The following is a 26,615-nucleotide window of genomic DNA, read 5'->3' as shown; positions in this document are numbered from 1 at the left end:
TTAACAGAATGAACACATGCTGTATTATTTACCTCTCACTATATCAAAGTGTGAAGTTTGAGCTTGTTACAATCCACTAGAATGAAATTCTGCAACCTTCCATCCATTTCTATGGTATTTATCAATGAGTGAAAGTTCACCCTTTCATAAATATGCCTTTAAAAATGCCATATGTCTCTGTGTCAGTGCTTACATATGGGGATCCACAAATAGTTAACCAATGCCTGACTATGGGGTGTAGTTAGTGAAGTTAGAACGTATCACAGTCTGCTAGAGTGAAATTCCACCACCTTCCATTCATTTCTATGGGATTTTTAAAAGAGTATTTATCAATGAGTTAAAGTTCATCCTTTGGTAAATATGCCTTTAAAAAAACCCATAGAAATGAATGGAAGGTGGTGGAATTTCACTCTAGCAGACTGTGATGAGCTCTAACTTAGATCACTAGCCTGAGGGGAGTGTGAAACTAAACCCATATACAGTATATCTAGACCAAGTACAATAGTTATTACTATAATCTTGTATACTGGGAAAATGTGTTGCACAGTGGGTGGAATTACAAACATACAGTATAGTGCAGTTAAACATTTATTTTACATTCCCTGATTTTACATTTTACTCCTATAAACGCCTTAATCAAATCCTTTTATTTATTTTTTTATTATATATTCTGTACAATAAATTATCTTGCCTCATAAAAAATGTAAAATGGCTAGTCTACTCCATGATATAATGTTCCCCCACTGTTTGTTTTTCTTTCTTAATAAAACTTTTTTCTTTTTGCATCAATTCCCAGTGAGTGTGGTACCCTTTACCTGCATGGGCTGTTGTGCTCCTCTCTGCCTCCTATACTGTATATATATTAACTCATGAGGGCAGATTTATTAAAACTACAACATTTTCTAACATTTTATATTTTAAAATTCAAACCCATTTCCACAAATGTCTGGCATAAATAAAAAAGCACGAGGGAAGTAGCAGGGAAGTTCCGAAAATTCAGAATTTTTTAACTTGTTCCATGAAAACTGCGACTTTTTCAAACTGTTGCACAAAAAAACAGCATAAAAAATTTGAAACCTCTAAAATTACAAAGTAAAAGAAAGATCCTCCAGCAAAAGGAAGGAAACATCTGTCATTGACTTCTACATGATCTCTGCAGTTTTAGCTGGCGAATTGTTGGATTGGGATTTTTAGCCGTTTTGATGCATATTAAATCTTGAAAAAGTCGTAACTTTAGGGGCCGATTCACTAAGGTACGAATCTGAATCACGAAATCCGATCATTTCTGATGATCGCAAATGTCACGAAAATTCTTTTCGTTTGAATACGAAAATTTCGTATTTAGGATCTGGAAGTTGAAACGATCGTTTGTTTCGTATCCGAACGATCGTAAATGGCAGGAAAACCTTTCTGACTTTGAACCTTCAGTGCATGATTTTGAAAGCCTCCCATAGGGCTCAATGGCACTCTGCAGCTCCAACCCGGCCCAAGGAAAGTCTCCCATAGGGCTCAATGGCACTCTGCAGCTCCAACCCGGCCCAAGGAAAGTCTCCCATAGGGCTCAATGGCACTCTGCAGCTCCAACCTGGCCCAAGGAAAGTCTCCCATAGGGCTCAATGGCACTCTGCAGCTCCAACCCGGCCCAAGGAAAGTCTCCCATAGGGCTCAATGGCACTCTGCAGCTCCAACCTGGCCCAAGGAAAGTCTCCCATAGGGCTCAATGGCACTCTGCAGCTCCAACCTGGCCCAAGGAAAGTCTCCCATAGGGCTCAATGGCACTCTGCAGCTCCAACCTGGCCCAAGGAAAGTCTCCCATAGGGCTCAATGGCACTCTGCAGCTCCAACCCGGCCCAAGGAAAGTCTCCCATAGGGCTCAGTGGCACTCTGCAGCTCCAACCTGGCCCAAGGAAAGTCTCCCATAGGGCTCAATGGCACTCTGCAGCTCCAACCTGGCCCAAGGAAAGTCTCCCATAGGGCTCAATGGCACTCTGCAGCTCCAACCTGGCCCAAGGAAAGTCTCCCATAGGGCTCAATGGCACTCTGCAGCTCCAACCTGGCCCAAGGAAAGCCTCCCATAGGGCTCAATGGCACTCTGCAGCTCCAACCTGGCCCAAGGAAAGTCTCCCATAGGGCTCAATGGCACTCTGCAGCTCCAACCCAGCCCAAGGAAAGCCTCCCATAGGGCTCAATGGCACTCTGCAGCTCCAACCCGGCCCAAGGAAAGTTTCCCATAGGGCTCAATGGCACTCTGCAGCTCCAACCTGGCCCAAGGAAAGTCTCCCATAGGGCTCAATGGCACTCTGCAGCTCCAACCCGGCCCAAGGAAAGTCTCCCATAGGACTCAATGGCACTCTGCAGCTCCAACCCGGCCCAAGGAAAGTCTCCCATAGGGCTCAATGGCACTCTGTAGCTCCAACCCGGCCCAAGGAAAGTCTCCCATAGGGCTCAATGGCACTCTGCAGCTCCAACCTGGCCCAAGGAAAGTCTCCCATAGGGCTCAATGGCACTCTGCAGCTCCAACCTGGCCCAAGGAAAGTCACAATAACGAAGCTTGAATGAATCTGAAACTTTAGTACTCGGCGCGACAAATACGATTTTGTTGCGCAAATTGTCGCAAAGTACGAAAAAGTTACGTACAGTAAATTAATGAAAAAGGTCACAGAAAATACGCACAGTTCTAAAACTTAGAAAAAATACAAATTTTTTGTATTGGACTCAGTCATACTTTGATGAATTGATGAAGTCCGGTTAGTAAATGACCCCCTTAAAATACCTGATTTTTTCCTCCAGTTAATCAACAGTGTGTGAACAATACCAGGGTATTTATCAGGCACATGAGAGAAATTACAGCATAACGAAGATGCTAAAATACAGTTCCACTGCACATTAAAGCAAATGGTAGGATTGGACCTGGTTATCAGACCCCCCCCCCAGCCTGCAAACAGGTGAGAAGAGCTCTAGTGAGAAGGATATAGGCTTTAAATATTACCATTTAGAGAGCTGATCAGACCCTACAGCTACTAGGGGTACCCAGAACGTATAGGGGGTCCAGTGGAGCACTGAGAAGTTTCAGTATATATTTATGAAAAATGTTTTACCTACTAAATTTCTCTTGGCATAAAATATTTTGATGTGGGGCTCAGGTTATGCCACTGCCTCCATTTCAAGGAGCAGCCCAACATGTAAGAACCATTTCTTAACACTTTTCAAGCATTTTTATTAAAGAGATACTGACACCAGAAATGAAACCTTTTTTACATCTATCATAACATTGTCTTTGCATGAGCTTTATAATTTTGCCAAAAAAGTATTTCCTGATGCTTTTCCATTCCTTATCTGATCCCCCATATTCTTCTATGAGGGGGTGGCCATGTTTGTGCAGCAGTAGGCTGTTAGCATTAGAAGCTGTAACTGACAGGCTAAGAAGGGACAGTCAGGTTGGCAAAACAGTCAGGTTTAGGAACTTCAGGTAACAATTACATACAAAACCTGCCCTAACAGTGAAAAAAGATCAACATGACCTATAGGTAACTTTTTATGTAGACTCATTTTTTCATGTCAGTATCACTTTAAGGTTATATTTTGACTAACTTTTTCTATGTAGTGGGATAACCTAAATTGTCTTTGGCACTAACTATATTAAGGCCATAAAAAGACCTTGGTGGTCATGTACTGCACTGCGTCATGTTATTTGGATATGTAAAATGTATATATATATATATTTATATTTATATATAAAGAAACCTCACGATTTATGAAACTATTTGATGTCTCCGGTGTGAAAATCTCCTGTGATTAACCAGTTCTTTTCTTCTGTGTATACAGTAGAGGAGCCAGTGGGCCAAGTCTCACCCAATAGCTTCACTGTTGCCTCAGCTCCAACTACACAGTGGTTGGCACAGGATATGGTGCTTAAAGGGTTACACACGATAAATGTAAACAAGGCACCTGGGCCAGATGGAATACACCCTCGGGTACTGAGAGAGCTAGGGGCAGAATTGCAGTGGCCCTTGTTTCTGATATTCTCAGACTCTCTTTCATCAGGTATGGTACCTAGTGATTGGAAGAAGGCGAATGTCACTCCCATATTTAAAAAGGGAATAAGATCTCAGCCTGGCAATTATAGGCCTGTAAGTTTGACATCCGTGGTGGGCAAGTTATTTGAAGGCTTGTTAAGGGATCACATTCAAAATTATGTAGTGGAGAATGGCATTATGAGCAGTAATCAGCATGGCTTTATGAAGGACAGGTCATGTCAGACCAATTTAATTGCTTTTTATGATGAGGTAAGTAAGAAGCTGGACAGTGGGGATGCAGTAGATATAATCTATTTGGATTTTGCCAAAGCATTTGATACCGTTCCCCACAAACGACTGCTTTCTAAGCTAAGGTCTATTGGTCTTAGTGAAGTCGTTTGCACATGGATAGAAAACTGGCTACAGGATCGGGTACAGAGGGTGGTTGTTAATGGCACATTCTCTACTTGGAGTAAGGTTCTCAGTGGGGTCCCTCAGGGTTCTGTACTGGGTCCACTTTTGTTTAATTTGTTCATAAATGACTTAGGGGAGGGTATTATGAGTAATGTATCAGTGTTTGCAGATGACACAAAACTCTGCAGACCAGTCAATTCTATCCAGGATGTGACATCCCTGCAGCAGGATCTTGACCAACTGGCAATCTGGGCAGCTAAGTGGCAGATGAGATTTAATGTGGATAAATGTAAGGTCATGCACCTGGGATGTAAAAATATGCAAGCCCCGTATAACCTTAATGGGACTGCACTAGGCAAATCCATAATGGAGAAGGATCTTGGAGTCCTTGTAGATAATAAACTTGGCTGTAGCAAGCAATGCCAGGCAGCAGCTGCAAGGGCAAACAAGGTTCTGAGCTGTATTAAAAGGGGTATAGATTCACGGGAGGAGGGGGTTATTCTTCCCCTTTACAGAGCACTGGTAAGGCCCCATCTAGAATATGCTGTTCAGTTTTGGTCTCCAGTGCTCAAACGGGACATTATTGAGCTAGAGAGGGTCCAGAGAAGGGCAACTAAGCTGGTAAAGGGTATGGAAAGTCTCGGTTATGAAGAAAGACTGGCCAAGTTGGGTCTGTTTACACTGGAGAAGAGGCGCTTAAGAGGTGACATGATAACTATGTATAAATATATAAGGGGATCATATAATAACCTCTCTAATGTTTTATTTACCAGTAGGTCCTTCCAACGGACACGAGGGCACCCACTCCGTTTAGAAGAAGGGAGGTTCCATTTAAATATTCGGAAAGGATTTTTTACAGTGAGAGCTGTGAAGTTGTGGAATTCCCTCCCCGAATCAGTCGTACTGGCTGATACATTATATAGCTTTAAGAAGGGGCTGGATGGATTCTTAGCAAGTGAGGGAATACACGGTTATGGGAGATAGCTCTTAGTACAAGTTGATACAGGGACTGGTCCGATTGCCATCTTGGAGTCAGGAAGGAATTTTTTCCCCTCTGAGGCAAATTAGAGAGGCTTCAGATGGGGTTTTTTGCCTTCCTCTGGATCAACTTGTAGTTAGGCAGGTTAGGTATAGGCATTATGGTTGAACTTGATGGACGTATGTCTTTTTTCAACCCAACTTACTATGTTACTATGTTACTATGTGAAGTGCCGTTCTTCTCTACTGTCCTATAAATTGTATATATATGTATTATATATATATAACTGACTGTTTATTCCATACATACTTTTGCAGACCCAGTGTTGAAGAGAATATTGAGATTTCTACTACAATATGATTACTAAAGAAAATTAGTTTAAAGCACATTTCAAAAACAGGCAGGCTTTTAAAGAAATGTAGTAGAAATGATTACAGTAAAAATATCAATGATGGGTAGCATTTTGAGCAAATAATTTAAATGAAATTTTATTAAAAATATTGAAAAATATTAGGATGAACATTGGGAGGTTATGTAGTAATAAGGCTCTTCCGATCAAGTAACCCATAAAATCCAGGAGCTGTAGATGATAAATACTGAGCCATAGTAAGACAACGGGACTCATTTATAAACACTTTGCAGTGGTTGTTAACCATAGCAACCAGTCAGTGATTAGCTTTTTCAGCCAGCTGCAGGTAGAACAATAAAAGCCAACATCTGATTGATTGCCATGGGTTACTGCCCAGAAGCAAACGTGCCCAGTGTTGATAAATGACCCCATGACAGTATTGCTGGATGAAGATTGACAGATACTGATGGAGCACAATGCTTCACCAAAACAAACTGACAGATGAAGTTGGCAACACATATTAATGAATTAGCTGTAAGATACCAAATGTCCATGATTGTAGTTGATGAGTAGAGAAAATGATTAATGGGTTTATAAAAGAAATTTGGCACTTACCACAGCCTTCAGGTGGATAAACAGGGAAAAAGAGCAAATTGGTGAATAAAGATAATGTCTGTGCTTGGAAATCATAAGGAACTCAGGTGTTTCTGCTTCTGAATTATTTCCAATAAATATTAATATTACAGAGCAGGTGTTGGGTGCATATTAATATCTATGTGCCAGACAGACTGGACCCCTCACTGGTTATAAAAGCTGGAATTCTTAAATGTTCCTTTTAGGCCAAAATAATATACACAGGTCACAGAATCAAGTACACTGACTGACTAACCAGGTATGTTGTCTTAAAGGGGACCTGTCGCCCAGACAGGCTGCATAATAAAAGTCTTTTTCAAATTAAACATGAAATCCAAATTAATTTTTTTATTGACACATCCAAACCCTAAAATTATAAGCATTTAAATATCCCAATTACTTTTTATTTATCACTCACATTCCCCCTCCTTCCTTACCATCTAATTGTGTAGCAAGATTTTGGGCTGATACAAAACTTGCCTTAACAAGATTTATATTATTTATATAGTGTAAGTGACGTTTATTTTGCTTGACAAACACAATATGTAATCAGATATGTAACACCAGATAGAATAGTAGACATATATGTAGATTAAATTTAAACATAACAAGATACATCATAATCAAAATTTAAGCCTTGCGGCTGTCTAGTATTAAGAAAGAAAATCCATTTTCTTCTTTACATATCTGATTACATAGTAAACAATATAGGAAACTCTAAAAACAGTGTTCTGTGTTTTTCCTATATCGTTTAAATTAACTTTCCTACAGAGAATTTTCTTTTGTCTAATAGACATTTATATAAATTAATACAGGCATTTTTTGAGCTAATTTCCCCTATTATATATACCTAGGGTACATACTGTTACTGACACATGCTTTTTTCTTTAAATGTTTGCCTTTTTTTGGAACCATGTGTGTTTTTACTTAATTAACTCTGTTCTGTGATTGGCTAATCACATCTAAATGATCATTGGCCTCTCATGCTTTAAATACCTTCTGTAAGCAACCGTTCATTCAGCCTATGATTAAGTACCGCAAGGTACGAAACGCGTAAGGCTTGTTGTAACATGTGTTAGTTTAATAAATATACCTTGATTTTACTTTATTTTTCGTGAACTTCTGCCATTCTTTACACCTGAAATCCCGGAGTGCCTGCCTATTGATGTTTGTGATGTATCCATGATGGCTCCCTCTAGCTGAAGGTCTGGGGCATGAGCACCTGGGCCCAACTATACTACGGGTGAGATTTGATGTAAACTCTCTCTTCTTATGAGCATATGTATCCCCTTATTCTTGACAAACACAATAGAAAAGAATCTGGAATTATTTCTTAGGGTGACAGGTCCCCTTTAAAATCTGCATAATAACATCTAAGTGCTGACATTGACTTATGCTTGCAATAAACCCCAAAATAAAACAAAATAGATACAGCAGATATAGTTTCAAATGTACTTAATATTAAGTAGAAATAGAATGATGAAAAACCCTACAATATACATAGACTGCTGAAGCCCTTGAAAAATTGGTTGCTTGTCGCAAAATCCCCAGATTTCAATGAAGCTATACCCTGGCAAAAGGTGGTTTCATAAAGCTGACAATGCTGTTGCTGGGCAATACAGACTGCTGGGCCCCTCCAGGATTCCCATTAACCTACAGCTCCATTTAGCATGACATAAATAAGTTGGAAACCTGTTCTTGCTGGAGGTTTGTGCCTATCAACAGCAAACAGGGACTAGAATTTAAATGGACTATGCTACAGGAACTGCAAAAAGTACAAGTTCTTTTTAAGGTTTTTAACAACTTATAACCTCAGTCTGAGGCATTCTGGACTTCCTTTGTACAAATACAGTTCGTATATAACGATTATGGGTTAGTTAGACTAGAGGTACATCATTTGCGTACTTAATAAATTCTCATAGCAGAAATCTAGATAGACTACAAATAGACTACAAATTTTAAGTCAGTTGTTTCATTATTTACCTGTCCATAGAAGGCGACTCGGTAATACCTCCCAAATAACCTTTTTTCTGCATTCACAACTTCTGCTATTTTTAGATAGGACCGATGTATGTTATAATACAACTCTGACAGCCTCTGCAATAAAGGGGGGGGGGGGGAGGAAATCCTTATAACTCAGAATAAGAATGATACATAACAAGATAAATCTTTATTATAGTTTTGTTAATGTTATATATGTTAGTCATATTATGTATACACATATATATAAATATATACATAGAGATTGTCGGCACTCACAGGATTTTCACGATCGTTTTCAAAGACAACAAGTCATATTTAGATGCAAAAAAGGGTGAGGTTTATTATCCTACGTTTCAGTTCCCTACTGGAACCTTCGTCAGGGAGGTGTGCTCTCCACTTTTATAAATATATACAGATATATTAGATACTATATGCAGAATACTACATTTCCCAGGATTCCTGTTCTATAAATTATAAGATTATAGTTCCTGTGTTTGATGTACAAAGTGCCTGTTTATTTGTTTCTCTCTCTGTCTGATGCTATACAATCCTGCCCTAAAATAAACCTTTACCTCTTCCATGCAGTCTTCTGCAATAAAGGTTCTTATATATGAAATACTTGTACCTGAATCAGATCTTAAAGGGCAAGTAAAGCCTCTGCTGCACATGTGCAAACAACAATCTGAGTTAGGGACGCTGGGAGAAAGGTAATTTAAATGCCAGGGCAGCATTTTTCCAACAGGCCTGTGCAGTTTTCTCAGAACAGGAGCACTGGTCCAGAGAAAAACTTGGAGATTTATGTCACTGTGGCATCCCCAGTCACATGCACTACATGTTCTTTAAGGAACTCTAGTGGTAGGAATTCACCAAATCCAAGATTTAGGGGCAGATTTACTAAAACTTCAAAACATTTCTCATTTTTTATTTTTAAAAATTCTAATAAACTAATTTTCACGAATGTCTGACATCTAATAAAAAGTCTGACCTGAAAAAGTAAGTGTGTGACAAAGTTGCAGTAAAGATTTGAAACTGCAACTTTTTGGAATTGCTGCACCAACTACTTTTTTTGAATTTTCTGGAGCATCTCAGGAAGGGAATCAACATCTGTCATTGACTTTTACATGATCTTGACAAGTTTTAGCTGGCGTATTGAAATTTTAGCAATTTTATCACATAGTAAATCTCTAAAAATGTGCGAATTTTAGCTCTAAAAAAAAATTCAGACATTAGTAAATGTCCCCCTTAATATTCAAATCCAAAAATGATGGTTTTGGCGCTATTAATATTGAAAGCTTAATGAGATGTAGTAAAATAGTTACATAGCTAATCTGAGACACCTGCCCATCAAGATCCTTCATTGTATCAACCAACATCACTAACCCACAATAGGCCAACAAAAACAGCTGACATGTTAGTTGAAATATCTGAGTGTGTCACAGTCATGAGATGTTGGCTTTGCACCCCATCCCCAAGAATGAAGTTTCAGGGTATAGAATGTCAGTGGCACAGCTAATTACTGATTAATTTCTACCCTAAAATCTGGGTTAAGAACCCTAGTTCTAGACAGCACAAAACAAAAATAGGTTTACTTTGAAGTCTCGCTGCTTCTCGAACACTGCAATGACAGGTTTGCTCACTTCCGCAATCAGCTCGTACCGCTCCGACTTCCACAGGTAGTCAACACAAAGGTCCAGCTGCTCCACCAGAGTGTTCTGCAAATGCCCCAAATCATATCAGTTGAAAGCAAGTAAAACCATTTCTTTTCAAGGGCTGAATTCAGTATTAGTACAAAACCAACATTTGGGTATTTGCTATTGAAGTATTTACAGGGAAATACATTAAAAAATATTTGTTCTTTTACAGCCCATGTAAGAGCTATATGTTTAGTTTTGTGACTTTAGTTTATATTCATTTCACTGATGTCTGTTGTTTATCTAAGGACAGTGCTTTCCCATTTTGTTTATCTTGGATTTCTCCTTACAAATAATGTTATATGCAATACTATGCTGATTTATACTGTATATGAGGAAAGTGCTCTTGCCTCATTATAGGGTGTATCCTGCATCCCTGAATCTTCTTTCATGGCTCCTTCTTCCTTGATATTTGGAGTAATGCTATGGAAAGCTGGCCATCCCATGGAGAACATACCTATTATAGCAACAGAGACTTTTCACTTCAAGAGTTTAAACATAGACACTATAATGTATTTCTTTATGGTATTTTCTGAGAGCCTCACTGGAAATATAATAAGACATTTCATGAGCCTGACTTACTGAAAGAGTAAACAAGGAAGACCAATAATTTACAGATAAAACCTGAAAATATCTAATTTATCAACAAAGCTGGTAAAATATAACATTGTGTTATTGATGCAGGGAAGTCAGAAAGAGAATGAAGGGATTACATGCAGTGTTAGGTCACTCACTTTTTCCAGTGGTTGAGGTTAGTAAAAGGTTATTATCAGGGTTTTGTGCATCATCCAGAGTCATGCTTGGGGTCTGACTGTTTTCTGATTTCCAGTAACCTACAGTATTATTAAAGTATGGAGTCAACGTGCTATCATTTGTGCATGCACAGTACAAATACAAATATAAGTCAGCTCATGTAAAATGGCAATATAATAACACAGTACTACATATGCTAACCCAGCATTTAACTCACTGCCTTTGTTCTTCTTCTGTATTGCAAACATGCAACAGTTATATACTTACTGTCTAAAAGGAGGAGGTTCATATACACAGGAAACTTATATACCACAACCACAACCACAACAACCACAACCTTGCTAATGACAAACTACGTGTAAAAGGGAAATAACAAACATATGGGTGGGCTTGAGAGGCCAATACTTTTCATTGATCCTCTCTCCTATTGGACTGAGGAAGGTCATGGGGTTGCAGAGTTATCCAAGAGCTTTAATGCTAACAGTGACTGGCACAATCACTATTTGATAAATACACTAAAAATTCCATAGGAATGAACAGAATGTGGATGAGTTTTTATGTATTAAGCTTTAAACTAACATTTAAACTTAAATCTGCGCCTAAATCTTATGTGATTAGACCACACAGACAAGTGGTGTGTACATATGGATTCCAACTCTACAGATACATATGGGTACACAGATTACTTACAACTTGACTTCCTGGATGTTCTTAAGGCAGCCAGACCACATGACAGGGGGTTATACAGTATATGAGGTTCTCATTCAATAAGCTCATGAGCTTGAGGTCTTGCTACACTCTGCACCTCGTGCCGGTCTGGTGTGGAGTTTAGAGGTAGGGATGTAGCGAACCTCAAAAAAAAAAAGTTTGCGAACGCGTTCACGAACTTACGCCAAAAAGTGTGAATATTCGTGAACTTTGCGAACCCCATAGACTTCAATGGGAAGGCGAACTTTAAAACCTAGAAAAGCCATTTCTGGCCAGAAAACTGATTTTAAAGTTGTTTAAAGGGTGCCACGACCTGGACAGTGGCATGCAGGAGGGGGATCAAGGGCAAAAATTTCTCTGAAAAATACTTTGTTGACACAGCGTTGTGTAAAATCGCAAAGGCAGCTGGCAGACCTAGTGGAAATACGCTGCGTTTTTTGCTATTTCGCACTATTAGCACCATGGAAACGGGATTTGCTGAAAAACGCCATGTGTGGCTTGTGCGGCGTTTTTAGGCCGAGAAAAAAACGCAGCGGAAAAACGCCACGTGAACCCAAATTGCGAACATACGCGAAAAGTTTGCGAACTTCCGAACACCCGATGTTCGCGCGAATTAGTTCGCCGGCGAACAGTTCGCTACATCTCTATTTAGAGGGCAGTGCTGTTGAGCACAAGGCAGCCCTGTCCTTACTACCTGCCACCCTGCTCTGGAACACAAAGTCACAAAGTGTAAAATTAAAAACATGGCAGCTTGCAATTGTTTTTTTTCTCTTTGTATCTTGTTTGATATATGACCCCTTGTATGTTTCAGCTTGTATGCAGTTCAACTATCTGAATTAATGTTGTGTGAAACCAACTGATAAGCAAAAGGCAATATTTATGCATCACCTATTGCTAAGAATTAAATTTACCATATGAATACATTATCTTACCTTTTCTTTTTAGATATTCTGCAATTAATGCTGCGATATGGACGTAACACATAGCAGCCTGGAAAACAGAAGGAATTTAAGTTAAAATGGCATCAGAAGCTCAAATTTTCTTCATTTTGTTCAACCCAAAGATCATAACCAACCTTACGTGATTTAACCAATGATTCTATACTTGATCCATTGGACAAATTGGTCCAGCTGTTATCTCAAGGATGTTACTGCGCAAGATAACAAAAACTTTCTGGTATGGAAGGCCTTAAGCCCTCTCTCTAGTGAAATGCAAGTGCCCGAATATGCCCTGATGCCAATGTCTCCAATTTATCATCTATGTGTCCAAATTACCCCCCCCCCCAGATGCCAAGCAGCTTGATTGACCAAAATATAGGAAAGTGCCAAGAACTTCTTAAGTATTAAAAAAAAGGCTAAGGGTTCTAAAAATTCTGAACCAAATGCAAAACAGATTTTAGCGTTTAGCCCGTCTTTAATTATGCCACATAACAGAGAAAAATAAACAAACAATGAAAAGCAGAACAACATTTAAAAAATAATGTTTAGTGAAGATCTATACAATAAAACTGCTGAGTCCAAATAACAGAGCATTATATTTCACATATTCAGCATGACCACTGCTTTCAAAAATCAGGCTTAATCCCAACACCAAACAGCATGTCCAAATATAAACACGCAGAATGGAAAGATATATCTGATACGGCCACAGCATCAGCGACTTGCACAGCTCACAGGAAGCAAAGCCTTTCCAAATTAACATGTTCTGCGGTATAGTACATGGGGTCTGCATTCCGCACGCCTCCAGCTATAACGGATTAGTCCGGACTGGAAACTAAACTATTGGCACTTAAACATCTTTCTGTTCATAACTAAAAACATCTGCTTCATTTCTTACAATAACACAAGGATACAGCATGCTTCCTGTTTTGTGTCTAGACTATGGATTATATAAGTAATAATAATTTTTATCTCTTTGGTTTCTCAGTTATAGGCCATATATAACATTGGGCACAAACAAAGGGGTGATTTGAGTAGAGCAACAATAGTCTTCCTTAACCCTCAGTCATTTACACAAGATGTAGGACTAATCTCTGATATTGTGTTATTAACTACAAATCTTCACATCCATTCCCAGGACTAGCTTGGCAGTGTGGCAGGTGTAAAAATGGGCACAGACTTGCCATACACAAAATGCTTGCACCTACTTCAACTATACTAGGCCAATATGCCAGTTTTGCTTACGTTGGCAAGTTAGGTGCAAGGCACGACTATTGGGGGTCATTTTATCTATAGCTGGCTGAAAAAAAGCCAATCACTGATTGACTGCTATGGGTTACTGCCCACGGGCAAATTTGCCCAGTGTTGATAAATGGCTACTAAGTTTCAGTAAAAAAAATTAATATACCTAACATTTGTTTTGACTAGGCAATAAGATTGGGACTCCAGTTGAAACATATGCAACTGATGGATGTGTAATTGCACTCAAATATTGTTCCACTACTGGCCCAATTACACTGGAATCAGGTAAGAATCCTCTTTCCAATTGCATATTTAATTTATGCAGCTAAAATTAAGCATTCTACATACCTGTTGCCTAAATTTTCTCTGTACTTGGAAAAATGTAATAATGTTTCTAAAGTAGCCCAGGTAAATAAAAACAGAATACCGTAATAACTATTAAACATACAGAAAAGAAAGAAATACAAGAGCAGGGTGCAGGTGGTAGAGGCGCAGGCCACTTACCTGGGCTCCACTAGGGTCTGCATCCAAAATCCCAAATTAATGAGCACGTTATGGGGTGGAAGTGTGGACACCTATGTACCTCCCCACTCCTGCCCCTCATAAATACAGTCCTAATAAACGCAGGCAGCACTGTATTCATGGGGGCAGCCACAAGTCTGTGGCCCTGCATTTGGTAAAAAAACCCTATTATTTTACATCCTACTAAAAAGGAGGATTAGCCAAATGTGACATTAGCCAGACATGATGACACAAAGGCAGCACCTACTGCTATCTACCATTTAGTTTGCCACAACTGTAACTAAAAAACAAAAACTGTGAAAGAAGGATTCAAGTCAAACTTCCTGTCATTAACGTTTTAATAAAGTACCACATTGAAATGCAGAATTAATTAAGCAAATACTAAAAATAAAAATGAAAATATCCATTTAATTTTAACAATATGTGAATGACTGATTCTCCGAAGGAAGGATAAGGATGTTGTATTTGTGTTTCACATACCAAAAGAATTACATATGTTGCACGCTATAGCCTACGCAAATGATTAACTTCCAAATCACCATCTGCATTTCACAACCATTCTCAGCCAATAAATTAAAGCACTAATTGAACTGTGAAGGCAGATGGTGCATGGACTGGTACCAGCACAGCAACCCCAAGGCTCATATAAGACAGGTGGTCTTAGATATAAAGTGTGACAGAAATATACTATGGCTCATCTCTTACCTCGGACAAATCTCCATTTCTAGCATGGATTTTCGCCATGCTCTCCAGCCAAGTCCTACGTAATTCTGGCGTGCTGGCATACGAATTAGCCAAACTATACTGGAGATCCACCAGCATTTCTGGGTCTTTCTCATGTTCCTTCATTTGGGCAGTTGCCATCAAAACCGTCCTGATGCGTTTGGTCAGGTCTTTTACCTCTGCGGGAAAATTAGTGTTCTTTGGAAGAGAAAATAATTTGAAAAACTCGAAGCCAGCTCACTTGTTAATGTATTTTATTTTAATTGGCTGTTAGACGACAAGGTGAAACCCAAATGCAACTGCAGTTATATCTGTCAGTGCCAAAAATAGATGGCATTTAAGTGAAAACACCTAATTGAGGAATATTCTGGAAACAAAAACTGAAGCACAAGGTAGCCAAGTAATGTGGCAAGTGACACTTAGGGGCAGATTTATTATGCTGTGCAAAAAACAGCGACAAAATTCAGCACACAACAGCAGGCTTCGCGTAATTGGCGTAATTTTTTATGTGTTTTTCAGATGCCGAACTTTTCTATTTATTTTACACAGCTTTTTGTACCATCTTTTTGCGAATTTCATTTTACACAGCATAATAAATAGGCCCCTTAGACTTGTTGCGTTTAGGGCTCTGTAACTGTGTAATTCCTACGCTTTCACAGCATACATGCTACAGATTCTATATGTTACACTTAGATTTCCAAAATCTTTTCTTAATGACTGTTTAACACTCTAAAGACTGCTCTGCAGATCTGGCTTTTTCTGGCTTCATGGGGACTTCCAAAGGTTGCCTGCAGGGTCACAGGTAGTCCATTCCCGATAATATTGTCTCAAACGTTTTCTTTCTTTTACTGCCATGATTTGCCCCCGCTTTACAAGGGCACTTTACAATACACATGAAGAAGCAGGCTTTGGTATGCAGTATTTTGAAGCATCCCTCAACAATATTGGCACTATACGGTCTAAAAAATTCTCTTTGGTTAAAGTTTATTAATTTTCTGACTAATATTTTTAATTTTTGCTTCAGTACATACATTAAATTCTGATCATGCTTTTCTTGTTAAAGTATCTTAAGATGACACCGCCCTATCTCCCCTTCTACAAAATCTTTTTTTTTTATATATATATAATTTTGCCATAAGTATTCAACTATTTTACATTTTCTTGCTTGGTGTCCCATTTCTAGCCATTGTTGCCTCTTGTTCAAATACTCCAGGTTAGAGATTTCCTAACAGAGGGTGAAGTAATGGCTTCCACATATTACTTTTACTGTTAAGGATACTAGGAATCCAAAAACAGATGGAGAGTGAAAATTCTGGCGTATGTCTACGTTCTAACACCGCTAGCTGTGAAATGTCACACAAGTAACAAACCATCCATTTTTTATTCTATATTGTTCCAATGTTATGTCCTTAACCCCAAATATCCCATGCACCTATTACTTGTTACTGCTTCTCTGCTGTGTATCTCCTCACACTGATGCCCCATGTTATTGTGTTATTCATATAGCATTTTAACCTGCAAGTATTATTTATATTATAGGTATGGGATTTGTTATCCAGAAAGCTCTGCATTATAGGATAGCTATCTCCCATAGACAAATAATTACATTTTTTAAAAAAAATAATGTCCTTGTTGTCTGTAATAATTGAACAGTACATTGTCCTTGATTCTAACTAAGATTTAATTATTCCTTATCAGACACAAAACAGACCTATTATGTATACCAGGTTCCATGCCTGTAGTAAAAATGTATCTTTCCTCTCAACTAAAACTTTTGATGATGAGTCTGTGTGAGTTGCTTAGCAGTCAAAGATACAAAACTTTAATAATTGTGTATTTTCTTAATTATTGCAACCATTACCTTCATGTAAGTGTCTCCGTTGGCAAAGTTGTTGACAATTGCAAGGGAATGTTGAAAACGTGAGCCTCCAATTCCAGCATCTGCAATCAACTGACTTACGGCCTTGATGAGCTATTGCAAATGAATTAGGAGTGAAATGATTAAACTTCATGGTTAAACAGAATATCCTTATATTATAATAAAGTGAGCGTAGTTGTACTTCATTTCCTGGAATGCTGCCAAAACTATTCCAGATCCATAATAAAAAAAAAGCAGTGGCATTGGACTGCAACACTTCAATGAACTTGGCAAAGTCTTCTGAAGTTTATTAGAGAAAAACCCTGAAAATTCTATTAAAATGATGGCCTTTCTTACATGTAATTGTTCCACAAGTTATTGTATCACTGTAATTTTGTTTTTATAGGGGATATGCAACTTAAACTGACTTACACATCATTTTTATGACAGAGTCAGAACAACATGTTCCTGGTGTGTAAAACATAATAGGATAAAGCAGTCAAAGAGAGAGTTCTTTAACATTACCTGCAAATGAGATCTCACAATTGACTTTTGTTTGTTATACTCAAAGTTCTTTCTCATGAATACATAAAGAAGAGCGGAGGCTTCGGTTTGAGTTGAACGGGAATGATGGTTGCAGCACTTGAGTACCTCGTAGCAGAATGGTCCGCAGAGGTCAGCTTGCCCTTGGAAGAAAGCAGATGGGAACTGCCGAAAAGAATTACAAAAATAATTCAATAATCTATAAAGGCCACTGACCATCTTCTGATCTTTAACCCTATTTCATGCCTAGATTTGTTCTCTATAGCCTTGCAAGTTTTCAATCTCAAAACTATTAACCTCCACTGCATGTACAATTCTACTCGATTAACACACTAGCAATTTCAGAACATGCTTGCTGAACTTTGTGTGCCATTAAATTAAAGCCAAACCACTTTCTACTAATGGCATTTATTTGTAAAGCAAGAGCAAGCTACAAGAAGCCCAGAATATGAACAATGGGGAATGAGGAAAAACAAACATATAAACAGAAATAAAAGGAGACGTGTCATGGATTATCTGATCTGCTGAAATACTAAAAGAACCAATTTATAGTTAAAATGATAACAGTTAAGAACAAATTTAAAATGTGCTTTAACTCTTTTGACAAATACTGGGGGACAAGAAGGAAATTATTTGATTGTAAAAACAAATTGTTATGCCTGAAAGCAAAAGAGTGAGGTTGTGAAGTGGGATTTAGGCTTGATCACATCTCCTTGGTTTACACTAGTTGTAAAAAACCCTACATAATTAACTCCTTATTTGTAAACCTGAGGTACAGGCAGAAACTAGGGTAAAGTATGGATGGATTTGTACAGAATTCTTATCGAACACATGTTTATTGTGAGTTTCATGCTGTATAGAGTTGTATACCGCCTGTATTTATGGGCAGTTAATAAAAAAAATACATTGGGGCAAATGTATTATTTCTGTGTATTGTTTTGCTGTGATTTCTATAAATTGCAGCAAAATCGTATTTCATCTTTCTTATTCACAATCATTTTTTAAAAAAAATAAGCATTCAAATAAAAATGAATTCACAATGAATTCACCACACAAATGTATATTTTGCCCTTGGATTATATACCTTATGCTTGCTATTGTTAGTTACCTTTTGCAACCATTTCAATAATTGTGCTATGGATTAGGGACTCGTCACAGTGAGAATATATATATATTCTGAATTAAGCCCCCCTTCTCAAACAGTAGGACAAGAACTGACACACTGATCAAAGCAGTAAACGTAAAACAAATATACCCCCTAATACTGTAACTACTGTAGTCATGGAGTTTTATTGCTTTGTTTATTACAGTCCTTTGAGCAAAAGATATTGAATTATCTTGATGATGGTATCTAAAATGAGATAACAATATTCATAAAGTAAGGTATGTTAGTAGGTCTTTGCTATAAGCTCTTGGAAATTTCTCTAGTAATGTACTTTGAATAGAAATACAGTACCTTGCAAACAAACATCCGTATTGCAGCAAATACATGGTGAAGAGCAGCTGCTGATTGGTTGATTTGAAGAAAGAGTAAGTGGGTATCAAATACTTTTTTTATTAAAACATTCTGATTATTAGAAGACTGTAATTTCTGCAAATGAAGAAAAGAAAAGGTGTAAGTGTAAGTCATTTGCTTCTATTCAGTATCATGGCTGAATCCCCGATCAGGTGAAAACACTTTAGGAGATATTTACCAGTGTTCAAGTTTAATTTGTTGTTTGTTTGTTTTGTGCTAAAAAATTTGAATTCGAATGCCTGGTTCATAAATGTAAAAATTCACGATTCAACAGCTTGTGAGTTTCTATTGAAGTCAATGAGAGTTGTCCTCGGCGAAGTCAAGCCATATTTTTCAAGTTTTTCGAGTTTGTAAACTCGATAAATTTGAAGTATTCAGGTTTTTTATTTGAATGAGTTTTCCTTATTAATAAAATAATTAAATAAGCATTAGATATGTGAGTTTATTTGATTTAGAAAAACAAACTCGAATTCACAAACCTGAAAATTGATTAATAAGCCCATTTCTGTAATCTGTATGCCCGTATTACTGTGTTTATGCTCAACAATAGTGTTTTTTTTTTTGTAAGAGCTGGTATGAGTTTTTATGAGAAAATTAATGTTATGAGACAAGTTTTTGTATTTATACATTAGGAATGCACCAAATACACTCTTTTGGCGATTTGGCCAAATCCTAAACCTTGAAGGGTTCAGACGAATTCCAAGCCAAATCTGATTTCTTATTTGCAGATGAAGGTAAGGAAGGGGATTAAACCCACAATCAAATGTGCAACAACAGATTTGTAATTTCCTTGTTCATATTACCAAAAGTCACATGATTTTAAGGGTTCTTAAAATCCAAATCCTGCTGCAAAAGGCTCTGTTCAGCTGAATACTGGACCAAATCCAGGACTTGACGCAGGATATATGCTTGGTATTTTGTAACATTTTATTTGGCAGTCTAATTTTAGGACTAAAGGAGAATTATTTTGAAAATAAAAATGTAATTTACGCTTCATGACATGGAAATAAACTGTTTAATATAATCAAATTAAAAATTTATACCGTTTGTAACATAATCAAGTTGCTTTTCACTATCCCCCCAGCAATCTGTCTCTCTATATGCAGCTTTGTATCAGAGTTATTTTAAAAGACCAAAAGACCATTAGCTCCAATTGTCTAGGCAAATGGACTACACAACAATTTACATGAGCTAACCGCAAACCTGAACTGGACTCCTGCATGAACAGTGACAGGTTGCTCAGAGGGGGACAATGAGGACTAACTGGATTCAGAAACAGTACATTATATTGAAAAAGCTTCTTTCACCTATGAGATGGAGTTCATCTAAAATGTTAATTTTTGTGATAGTTTTCCTTTAACATATTTTGCAACCCCCAAACTGATCAAAATTTCCCAATGTTCATTTAAAATAGAGATCAGACACAATAAATATTTACCTGCTGGCTTTTATTGAAGAGACACAATAGATCAAGAACAGTGGTACAGACTTCGGTGGCAATGTTAGCCTCTATATCAACGTGATGGGCAATATCCGTCTCATTGGAGCTACCTGAAATCATTGAAGAGGACACATGTGTTAAGCAGAGGTGGTTTCAATTTCATTTTGCAAGCAATTATAATCATGGATCAGATCTAAGAAGGCATTAGAGGGATTTATTCCAGTTCACTTTGATTGTAAATTCCATGGGCAGAGACCTTCTTTTCCCATGTATCTTAATTCATGGTAGAGTAGACTGTGTACTTTTGCTAATTAATGCTATCTAAACCTCTTTGTTTTTGGTCCCCTTTTCAGATCAGATGTACAGTATTTTCCAGTAAGGTGCTAGTAAAATGGTTACTGCTCAGCCAGTTTGTACTTACTTGCTAAGGAATTTGTCAGCTCAATCACTTGTAGCAGTTTTGGGTTAGAGAGGGCATTTTTTCCACGAATAATGGGCAGAGTTTGTGACCTTGGGTGCTTATGCCCATCTTGAGTAGAATGCATCCTGTAAGGGAAAATTGGATTTTATTAAAAGTTACAGAAGCTGTAGGTTGTATTGCCAAGCAAGACATGTAATAGAATGAAGAGCAGTGGAGGAAGCCCATAAGAGTTCTGAATATGGAAGAAACTTTTAGAATTACTATTCAGTGAACTATGTTCCTCCACACCAACATATAAAGCTCAAATTCAATTCACTAAAATATTTGTTTTAGTAGATTGATATTTCCAGGATTTTCTGAAACAACAGCCCGAACCTACAGAGGCCCTATTTGGTTGCCAGTAAAGAAGCTTAAAGTGCTGCTTGTGGAGCTGAAGAGCTCCAGGTATACTGATTTCAAACTCCCATTTTAAGGCCTCTTGTTGTATAAAGTGATGGGGTACAAACAAAGCATCAAATTTTTTTTTTAAATATCTGGCAAACAATTGAATGGTTTTATTTCAGGAGAAAGAGATAGCTAACACAATGTAGGATATCTATCACAGATACCATGGCAATCAATATATAACTGTAGAAACTCCAGTTCATACAATAAAGGGGGTAGATTTACCAATGAACGTGGGGTTGCTCATACCCCAGTCATTGCCCATTTCTAGTTCTGTGTATAGATGCCAGGTAGTAGCCAATCTATGCCATATATAGCCAATCTTACTCACCTAGGCTGCTAGATATCACACAAATTATTGTGTTATTTTTTAAGTGCCAAAATATATACTCTTTATTTATGAACATATGTGCTGCACATATATAGTTGCAGATAACAGCAACCAACCATCTTTTCTTTTATTCTCTATATGTGTATACCATTCAGAGCGGCATTATGGTTGTATGTAAAGGCACTGTGTTACTGATAATGCAGCTGTGCAAATAAGTGTTTTGCTTTTCTTGGATGCCTTGTGACACCACTGGGCCCCTGTGTAATTCTGTCTGTTTGCCAAGAGCAGGCTTCTCTGTGTGGGAAAGGGGCTCTGCTAGCAGGTGTCCAGCCACAGCTCTGTGGGAAAATATATGATGCATTCTATGGAAGGTTTAGGCAGAGAAGGATACTGTTAACCTATTCACTGATGGATATGCAATAGCTATAAAGCCTTGTTAGCCATCCCCGTTAATGTTTTATTTAATGATCAAATCGAAAGCACTGAGACAGATATATCATTACTCCTTATAATAATGAGTGGCTTTATTTTACTAATAACAGCCGTTCAGCAGTTGTCTGCTGATGTGTAGGAACAATAAATACATAGGGGGGCATTTGTGTTTTTGAACTAGAACTCAATTTCTTGGTGTAAAACATGCACATTGTTTGCCATTTATGTGGCAAAACCACAAAAAAAGCACAAATGTAAAAACGTGCCATCTAAAAGTTGTCAAGGTCATATAGAAGTTAATGGTGCTAGGCAAATTATAACCATCTTTATTTAATTTGTGGTTTTTGTTTTTTCATTTGTAAGTCTACAAAGATTTGTAGGAAAACATAAAACTTTGTGGTTTCCGTTTTCATTCTGAATTTTAATTCATTTGTGCTTTTTCAATCTGGACAATTCAGATTTTGGACTGCAATATTACATATAAGGAATGAGTGAACAGCTTTTAGGTATTGGTGGCAACATTAGGACTGCAGCTTGGAGATCCTAGTCATATTCTTCTAAATTTTATTCAGAGGGGAACTACCAACCCATACGGATTGAATGAAGGCTTGGAGTAAGCCCCTTTTTATAACAAAGGTAAATGGTTAAATGTGGAAAATGATGCTTGGAGAGTTAAGAGTTAAGGACCACTCCTAATGATGGGTTGAACCAATAGGATGTTATTTAGGATGTATTCACTGTAATGTGAATACATTGAAAAAGTGCCTGAGGAAGTTCAAGTTGGAGTAAAACGTGTAGCAAAAGCCTAATGGGTTCAAAATAAATATAAAACACATAATTTTAATAGTTTAGATCTGCCCTTGCATTCCATTGTGAAATGCATGCTGTAGTAGCAGGAGGTGCCATATTGAAAAGGAGAAGGGAGGTTGAGTGACACAAGTTATATCTGTACAGGTAATGGAGCAGTGAACACAAGTAAGAACCAGTGGAAGGATACGAGTGGAGAGAAGTGGTGGGACCTGTGCACATTTACCAAGGAAGCGTGATACCCAGCAGACCCAGAGACTTGTGTCCCATTGTAGGTGAGATTGCTCCTTTTCATTTGTACTAGTTCAACTCAGATATAGCCACTAGGGAATGCCCTGTGCATGTCGCTGGTGTTGCTGCTTGGTCAGTGATTATCTAAAGTAAAGTGCAAGTCTATGAGGAGGGACTTTTAAAATATCCCGTTGGCATTAATAATCAACTAAATAGAGATACTATCTGGCTAGGGAGATCTGATTAGAAACCCACTGGTTCCAATGTAGTAAAGAACTGAGACTTGCATAATCTGAGTAAGAGCTTTTTCTGCTCCTGGAGTGATAAGTACTTGTGGTCACTAAAAAGGAAACTAAGCCTCTTTTTAAAGTTGTAAATAAGAGTATTTATTGAGATTTTTTGGGGTTTCTAATTATGAAATCCTGCTCTATTCGGTCAATTACAACATATATGAATTGAAGTGAGATATTATATGAAATTAAATGAATTGTGGTTATAAGTGATTGTGTTAATTGGTAGAGATGTGGTTGAGATTAAATAATTTTTTAGTAGACTTAAGGTATGAGAATCCAAATTACAGAAAGACCTCTTATCCAGAAATCCCAGGTCCAAAGCATCTTGGATAAGAGGTCCCATACCTGTACTTTTAATATCAGCCTAATAATATGATATAACAATACAGTATCAATAATATTTTTTTGGCTTAATTATACAATATCTTATTATAAATATGAGCTCTTTCATTCTAAAAACACAATGCGTGATGTTTGATAAAAGAAAATGATTTCAAATGACTTATTTTAGAGATGAGATACTAGATAAAGATACAGTATAATAAAAAGAGCCAACAGGCTCCAGGAAAAGACCCATTGCCTGCCCTATACATTTTTATGCTGAGAGGAGGTTGCTAGAATGACAGGAATTTGACACGCTGTGTATTGTAATAAGGCAATGTCATGTTAGCATACCACTGTGTTAGAATCCCAGCTTGTGAAGATGAATTAGATCCTTTCAGGGTCCCGTTGTTCTGGGAGGACTGGGCAAGTTTAAATGCAGCTGTGATTTTCCTGGTGAGCAATAAAATGAAAGTATTTAGCTAGATATTTATGCTGTAATTTAAGCCTTGATCCCAATTTTCTTTTACAAATGAGTGAAAAGATATTTGGTTTAGTGCCTGGAAATAAAAATTGAAACTAAAAACCCTCTGGCATCAAACAAGTTTTTCTGAAATATTCCCAGCGTGCAGACAATAGGGTACATTTAAGTCCACAAGTGCAGTGAGCAAAGTGCAATTTCAAGTGCAATCGCCATGTCTTTTTCCCACAATGCAGAGTTGTTTTTTTCCCCAGAATTCCAGCGTTATTGCAGTTGCAAGGGGGCCATGGGCTTGGTGCAACTGTACAGCACCTACTGCAACTGTGGCAGGCCTAATGGCCAAAACCATGGGGCTGAAGGGATGAAAAAGAACTAAGCTAGTTAGCCTAGAAGATAGAAAATGGGGGCACCCTGGGATCCATTTAAAGTGACTTTATTATTGACTTTTGGATTATCTCAATATCCAATTGTTAGTAGTCAGCTTCTTCACCCAGTTGCTACTTCACCCAGTTGCTTCTTCACCCAGTTGCTACTTTCATCTTAAGAATAGTGATGGGCGAAATAACTCGCCAGGCATGGATTTGCGGCGAATTTCCGCGTTTCCCCATTGGCGGGTTATTTTGCAAAATGGACGACAAACTATGCAGTGTCCAATTGACACGTGCGACAATTTTTTTGACATGCCACATGGTTTCCTTTTCACTGATTTTTTGCCATTTTGCAAATCTTTTCAAAGATTCGTGAAACGGGACAGATTCGCTCATCACTACTTAAGAAGACACAGCATTGAACAAAACTAAAATTAACTACAAATACCTTTATTTATAAAAAGGGTTTATTTTGGCAGTCTGAACAGCAATGATTTCGTACAGCATGACCTTTTATAAAGTAAAAGGGTTATTGTAATAAAAAAGAACTTACCAGCGCGGCGGGGACGCCCGCCGCGCTGCCATCGGCGGGGACGCCCGCCGCGCTGCCATCGGCGGGGACGCCCGCCGCGCCGGTTTCTCTCTAAGCCGGCTCCTTCTTAGTGTGCGAGCGCGCGCACTTCCGCATTGTTAAAGGCGCAGGCGCGCTGACGGATGACGTCATGACGCATGCGCATGACGTCAGCGCGCAATGGCGCCAAATTTGAATTATTTAAAGGGCTTTTCGTTTGTTACTCATTGCCCGTGATAGGTTTACTCCTGGTGCCTGAATTTGTGCTGTAAGCTTCTGTTTGTTCCTGTTTTGACCCTGCCTGGCTTTGACGATTCCGATTATTCCGTATCCTGATCCGTGCCTGTTCCCGACTACTGTTTCTGCCTCATCCGTCTGATTGTTTACCCGGTTTGACCCTTTGCCTGCCTGACGATCCTAGTTATCCGCCCGCCTCGACCCTGCAAGTTTGACCACGTATTTTGCCTATCCTTTTCTGTACCGTGACCATCGGCCTTAAGACTTTTATACTGTCGTGCCCCATTGCTAGCCAGAACTCCTGCTCTGCACCTCTCGTATAAGTCCAGGTGGCATCCGAGTAGCTGAGGGCTCCTCCCGAAGCCAAAGGCGGTCACGCTACTGGCGAAGCACGAGCCGAGACCAGGGTGCTCGGCACTTGTTCTGGTATTGGGTGCCGACCGTGACATTATCACGGGCCATGGAAGACTATGGTCACGAAGCTGCTGCTGCTCCATCTGCCTCCTCCACCACTGAAGCGTTGCTGACCACCTTGCTTCAACGCCTAGAGGAACAGGAGCAGAAACAAAACTATCTCCTGCAGGGTTTCCATAATCTGACCCGTAAACTGGAAACTCCACAGCAGCGGTCCAGTCCTGCATCTTCTCCTCCGGTAGGTTCTGCTAACTTGTGGGGTAACACCATTAAGCCCCAAGAACCTAAGATTGCTTTCCCTGAAAAATTCTGTGGGGATCGATCCAAATTTTTCACATTTAAAGAGGCTTGTAAACTATATCTCAGTTTCTTTCCTCATTCATTCTCTACTGATGAGGAGAGAGTAAGATTTGTAATGACCCTCCTTCAAGGTGACCCTCAGATTTGGGCCCTCAGATTGTCCACCTCTGACCCAGCCCGTTCTTCCTTAGATAGTTTCTTTGACTCCATGGCGATTCTCTACGATGACCCGGATCGTGCATCCACTGCCGATGCCGCGATTCGTAGGCTTCGTCAGGGGAAACGGGATGTAGAGGTATATTGTACTGAATTCCGTCGGTGGGCAGTAGAGACTGGCTGGAATGACATGGCCTTGCGCAGCCAGTTTCGTATAGGCCTGTCTGAGTCTATCAAGGATAGTCTAGTCAACTACCCCCTATCTTCTAACCTGGACGACCTCATGTCTTTAGCCATCCAGGTAGATAGGAGACAGAGGGAAAGAAGGGGTGAGAGGAATTCCTCTCTTCGTTCTAATTTTTTCAGCTCTTCCAAAGCTGTGTCTAATTTTGAATGTGCTGGGCCCTCCGTACCTTTGCCTCAGGAAGAACCCATGCAATTGGGCATTTCTCGCTTATCCCCTGAGGAAAAGGCTCGCAGGCGTACTCAAGGGTTGTGT

The 26,615-nt window shown here is 38.7% G+C and overlaps 1 protein-coding gene across 7 annotated transcripts in view; it reads right to left on the bottom strand.

The window, feature by feature from the left end:
- dock10 (dedicator of cytokinesis 10) overlaps window positions 1–26,615 on the bottom strand; it is a 156,408-nt gene that overhangs the window by 6,352 nt on the left and 123,441 nt on the right. For 4 of the 7 annotated variants that reach the window (XM_031902394.1, XM_031902392.1, XM_031902390.1 and 1 more), the window contains exons 39-51: window positions 23,944–24,042; window positions 20,731–20,855; window positions 20,307–20,419; window positions 18,809–18,943; window positions 17,335–17,517; window positions 16,813–16,923; window positions 14,934–15,149; window positions 12,459–12,516; window positions 10,800–10,898; window positions 10,416–10,522; window positions 9,964–10,086; window positions 8,375–8,488; window positions 6,374–6,379 (exon numbers count right to left, since the gene is read on the bottom strand). In XM_031902394.1, coding sequence (XP_031758254.1) covers window positions 6,374–6,379; window positions 8,375–8,488; window positions 9,964–10,086; window positions 10,416–10,522; window positions 10,800–10,898; window positions 12,459–12,516; window positions 14,934–15,149; window positions 16,813–16,923; window positions 17,335–17,517; window positions 18,809–18,943; window positions 20,307–20,419; window positions 20,731–20,855; window positions 23,944–24,042 — 1,489 coding nt within the window. The remainder of the gene's footprint in view (window positions 1–6,373; window positions 6,380–8,374; window positions 8,489–9,963; window positions 10,087–10,415; window positions 10,523–10,799; window positions 10,899–12,458; window positions 12,517–14,933; window positions 15,150–16,812; window positions 16,924–17,334; window positions 17,518–18,808; window positions 18,944–20,306; window positions 20,420–20,730; window positions 20,856–23,943; window positions 24,043–26,615) is intronic. The other 3 variants (XM_031902396.1, XM_031902391.1, XM_031902397.1) reach the window with 3 other exon arrangements.

Source organism: Xenopus tropicalis, chromosome 5, assembly GCF_000004195.4.
Source record: "Xenopus tropicalis strain Nigerian chromosome 5, UCB_Xtro_10.0, whole genome shotgun sequence".
Taxonomy (NCBI): Eukaryota; Metazoa; Chordata; class Amphibia; order Anura; family Pipidae; genus Xenopus; species Xenopus tropicalis.
The sequence above is the reverse complement of the archived record's forward strand: the minus strand, read 5'-3'. Positions and strand labels throughout refer to the sequence as shown.